Source organism: Gossypium hirsutum, chromosome A08, assembly GCF_007990345.1.
Source record: "Gossypium hirsutum isolate 1008001.06 chromosome A08, Gossypium_hirsutum_v2.1, whole genome shotgun sequence".
NCBI lineage: Eukaryota > Viridiplantae > Streptophyta > Magnoliopsida > Malvales > Malvaceae > Gossypium > Gossypium hirsutum.
The window spans coordinates 101,075,957-101,081,451 of record NC_053431.1 but is presented as its reverse complement, the minus strand read 5'-3'; the positions used below and the strand labels follow the sequence as shown (position 1 = coordinate 101,081,451).

At 30.9% G+C, this 5,495-nt stretch overlaps 1 protein-coding gene across 1 annotated transcript; it reads right to left on the bottom strand.

Annotated features, from left to right (window-relative positions):
* Positions 1–2,610: 2,610 nt before the first annotated feature.
* LOC107940858 (transcription factor MYB8) lies at positions 2,611–3,916 on the bottom strand. Its single transcript, XM_016874319.2, has 2 exons — positions 3,632–3,916; positions 2,611–3,531 (listed from the first exon to the last, which is right to left on the bottom strand). The coding sequence occupies exons 1-2, from the start codon at positions 3,762–3,764 to the stop codon at positions 2,837–2,839; spliced, it is 828 nt and encodes a 275-aa protein (XP_016729808.1). The 5' UTR covers positions 3,765–3,916; the 3' UTR covers positions 2,611–2,836.
* Positions 3,917–5,495: the final 1,579 nt, after the last annotated feature.

Here is a 5,495-nt window from a genome sequence, read left to right as displayed (position 1 = left end):
CCTGGGCTAGCTAGATTAAACTACAACAACTTCAATAACATAAAAATCATTAAAAATGTTATCAAAATCACTTACATGCAAGTAAATCAACTTGGCCGAATGAGGAACCCTAACTTTGGCTATTCTATTTACCATATAAATCCCTTTATAGTTAAATTTCATAGCTAATATATACCTTTAACTAATAGAACTCTACTTTTACACTTTTTACGATTTAGTCATTTTTCTCCTAATTAAGTATGCAAATGTCAAAATTTCTTAACGAAATTTTTATACAACCTTACTAACATTCCGCAAACAGTAAAATAATAATAAAATAAATATTTACTCGTCAGATTTGCAGTCCTGAAATCACTGTTCTTATTTAACTGAAAACCGGCTATTACAATTTAGGGATAAAATGAAGTTTTAGTTGAAATAGTAAATATATTGAAAATGATGGTGTTTTGAGTTCAAATTTCATTCAACGTAATTTTTAAAATTTCATATGACTTGAAATGACAAAATATTCAACAATATTTTTTATTATTTTATAAAATGAAGAATTTTTTATAATTACTTAATTAAGTTGAGACCCGATTAAAGGGTTACAACATAAACACTTTAAATATAATATAGATAAAAAAATTAAGGACTAATTACGCAACCACCAATTGAAACCCGGAGTTTGTGCGTTAATTTCATTGACAATGGTTAGACTCCTGTTGTAACCTATGATGAAAAATGATCCAATTGCCACCCTCACGAGGACGTCGAACCTGAAGATGTCAAAGAGTGGTTCCATAAGCGTAGCCTAAACTTATTATGCCGAAAACAAGGAAACGCAAGCCGCAAAAGGGGAGAGGAGGGAATGCAACATCAATCCACCAAATCCACCGTATCAAAAGTACTTTTCTTTACAACTAAAAAGTTAATTTCTACATTTCACCAAAAAAAAAAAAGTTAATTGCTACTCCCGTCTGCTCTTCTCATTACCGCGCAAATTCTATATTCTCATTTACAGTACATATTTATATGATTTGATGCGTTTACATTGATGCATCGTTAATGTCTAAATTTATACATTGAAAAAAATTTGAGATAATTAATTTTTTTATCTCGGGATTTTAAATAATTGAAGTGTATGAATAGACTAAAATATCAATAAATGTTTTTTTAAATTACAAAAAAAATCAATTTTTTAAAAATTTACGGGAATGAGTTGGAAGCATTTTCTGTGTATCACCAATAAAAGTGATTTCAGTCACGATTTTTTTCACATCAGCACTAAAAGTGAAAGCACCAAATTTTGTTTGGCGCTACTTATTAATGTGAAAATAAAATTTACAAAACATACATTTATATACACTCAAAGTCTCATTTCTTTTATTTTTTTTAAATAATGTGGGAATCATATATGTGTATATATAGACTCATGAATAGGTTTGCAGCTTGTTCCTAAACAATATGAGATTGCTTCCTCTTTTAATTAACAACATATGATTAAATATTACACTATATTTTATAATTTTTTTTATTTTCATTTCCAGCAATTCCAAAGACGGGTAGCCGAAATTATAAGCTAAGCAATAGCAAGCAAATCATTTATGCTTTGTTTAATACTAAAATATGACTCTACGATCCAAACATATTAGATTAAAGTTTTGTGCATAATACTGTATTAGTTATATTTATATAACGTATAAGCCATGTGTATTAGTTTTAAGAAAATAAATTTAAAGTTAAAATTAAATCTCTATATCAAATTATTAAACAACAAAATGATGTGAATACAATATTAACACATGTGTTAATATCTATATAAATGAATTACTAATACTAATGCGTAGAATATATAAAAGTTTACAATACTCTGAACAAATAAAAATAATATTATGAATTGATATCATGAATAAAATTATAATGAATTTCAATACATCACTTTAAACAAAATTTTATTCAAAATAAATCATAATAACAAATTATGTCAAATATAAATACAACTATCAACGTGTAAAAGTTTTCTTTAAAAAAAAACTAAAACATAAAACGAAAACATTTGTTACATTATAAATAAATTTTTTAAACTCTATAAGTAAAAAAATTATAAAATATAGTGTAGCATTTAATCTTATGTTGTTAGTTAAAAGAGGAAGCAATCTCACAATGTCTAGAAACAAGCTGTAAACTTATTCATGAGTCTATATATACACATATCTCATATCCTACATTACTTAAAAAAAACAAGAGAAATGAAATTTTGGGTTTATATAAATGTTTGTTTTGTAAGTTTTATTTTCACGTTAATAAGTGGCACAAAAAAAAATAGTGCTGCCGCTTTTAATAATTGCAAGCGTTCTACCAAAATTAACCCGTTCTTGTAAATTTTCAAAAATTCAGCTTATTTCCTTAATTAAAAAAAAATTGGCGTGTAAATATATACCCTTACCAGGCATTAAAATAAAAGTCCTAAGTTAATTATTAATATCTGCGTTTACGGTTAGTATATAAATCAATACATAATAATAAGTATTTTTAAAATTATAAAAATTTCAAATATTTAATAATTAATTTAACTTTGACTAACCGAATAATCCGAATAAATTTGCAAGAGGATCAAAGACACTACAATCAATGAAACAGGAATTTATTATCTGATCTCCTGAAATTTGAACCTTACCGACCAAAGGCGTCCATATCATATTACAGAAATTACACAATTCACAGTTTATATATAAATTTATTCAGAAGGCCACTACTGGAGGGCTAGAAAGTAAGCCGGTAAAAGCTAAGCTTCATTTCATCTAACTTTATTGGGAGAAAATCTCATTCCACCTGCAGGCATGATTAATTTCTATCAGATGAGAAATGATTCAGCGAAATCATCCAACTGCAGTTGATCTTCGTCTGTCCTCAAAAGCTGCAGATACTCTTCGTAAAGCTTCTCTAGAGAATTCTTGTCTCCAGTTGCTGGTAAACCAGAGTGGCACTCCAAATCTGAAAGCAGCCCAGTCCCCTTTTCACCATCGTTGACATATTCTGACCAAGGGCATTTTATAGCTTCGGTATCTAAAGCCCCTTCCCCTCGTTGGCTCGAAGACACTGTGCTAAACCTAGTACATTGGTCGAAGCTGTCGTTTCTGGGTAAAAAAACTGTAGTTATCCTACTTGGTTTTGGGAGATGGAGTTTGGGTATCACTGCAGGCTCATGTGTTGCATTTGCCTTCTTCGGGTTCTGCTTGTTATTGCTGCCTCTGTTGTTGTTTTTCTTCTTCACTTGTTGAACTACTGGCTTTGGTAGTGTCTTGTGGGTATTGGGGTCGATTCCTTGGCTTAGGAGTCTTTTGCTCAGATTGGTGTTCCAGTAGTTTTTAATCTCGTTATCAGTTCGACCCGGGAGCCTTCCGGCAATGAGAGACCAACGATTGCCGAGAAGAGAATGTAATCTGATGATGAGATCGTCTTCATCTGGGGATATATTCCCTCTTTTAATATCTGGTCTTAGATAGTTCATCCATCTCAGCCTGCAACTCTTTCCACACCTAAGTAGCCCTGCAAGTTCCACAGATTTGGCAAGAAAAAATAAAGCATTTTAGTTTCAGACGAAGTACTAGTGCCTTGTGGATTTGTGAAAATTGAGGAATTTAGGTACCAGCTTTCATGGGAAGTGATCTCCAGTGACCTTCATCATGAGCTTGAATGTAGTTTACAAGCAATGTGTCTTCTCTTGAAGTCCATGGACCTTTATGCAACCCAACTTTTGAACAACATGGAGACCTACCCATCACTCCCTCTCTTTCTCAAATACTTATCAAGCATTGAAACAATTGGAAGACATGAGAAAGAGAGAGAGAGAGAGAGAGAGTTTAAAGACCAGGAGTCCCAAAAGCTTGGGGGTTCTGTCTTATAAAACCGTTAAAAGTAATATGGGTTAATTCTATCACATGTCCACAATTATAGCCCAAATTTTAAATTAGTCTCCAAACTTAAAAATATTTTATTTTAATCATTAAATTATTAGTATCGTATTTATCATGTACTTTCATAAATTAGCTATCAACTTGGATATTAAATGTTAGCTTAGATTGATGTGGAACATTCATAAAATAGGTTGGCTGATATAGTAAGATACTTGCACTCCCAAAAGAGATGTAACACCACTCACACGATTCGATCAACGAACCCAAGCTTAGGGATGCTACAATGAAATATAGGAACATTCACATGCAAAGATTAGCAAGAAATTTCGTTTTAAAATCGTTAAAGCATTTCTGAACACATTTAAAAGCAATCATCAATAGAATAAAGCATGTTTAAGATTCCATTGGAAAAAAATCTAAAACATAAGTGCCAAGATTATCCACCAAAATAGGTCGCCAAATGACTATCTGCCAAAGATGATGTACAAGTCAGTTCGCCAATTTTTCTCGCATATACTCCGCAAGCTATGACCACTCGCTTCAGACGTGTCCGTCATGTTGGTTCGCCTCTAAACTATATGTCATATCGTCTTGATTTCACATAGTCCGTATATTAAATCATGCTTGGATTATCCGCCATGAATACTCACACAATTACTATCCATGGTTTTGAACGTACTAGTAACATCCATTTATAAACTTGTATTTATGAAGTCTGCCATGAAACCAAAAATAACTTTACACATTCAAGGCATGCATTCATTTCCATTCAAGCAATTACTTATTAATGCCATACACATGAATAAACGTCATCAACATATATATAAATACCCATAACTTATATCATCAACTATTCACATTCTCAAAATAGACTTGTCTATAATATAAACTTATATACATGCCACTTGACTGAATGTAAGTTTAAACGTAAAATCTACCAAAATAGGAACGAGATAGTATGAGTTGTGGATTGATCCGTCTGCCGAGTTTTACAAAATATAACTACAAGAACATGGAAATTAAACAGAGTAAACATTAAATGTGCTTAGTAAGTTCATAGGTTTCTAAACATAAAACTCACCTCACTAAACAATAATATAACTAACTTAACTAAAACACATTTTTCCTTGACAATACATTTCATAGGTACAAGGTGAGTGCATTTGTAACAGCCCGATTTAGACCCTAGTCAGAATGGTGGTTTTGGGACCACGAATCTGAGTCAAAAAAATATTTAAAAATTATTTTCTGTGTTTATTTTGTGTGAATTTATATCTGTGAAATTTTCGTGATTTAATTTTGTTGTTTGAGTGTCCGATTAAATAAAAGGACTTAATCGCGCAAAATAAAAATTTGGTGGTTAAATGTGAAAGTGCTTAATTGTTGTTGTCTTTATAAGTGGAGGCATTTGTTATGTAATTAGGCCATTATTATTATAGGTGGACGGTAACGGCCAACGAATATAATGATTTTATATTATATTATAAAGGTTAAATAAGTAATTTGGTTAATAAACATATAATAACTAAAACAAACTTAACATATTCATTTTATTTTTCTATGTTCATCCACCGAAAATAAGAAATAAAAGACGCT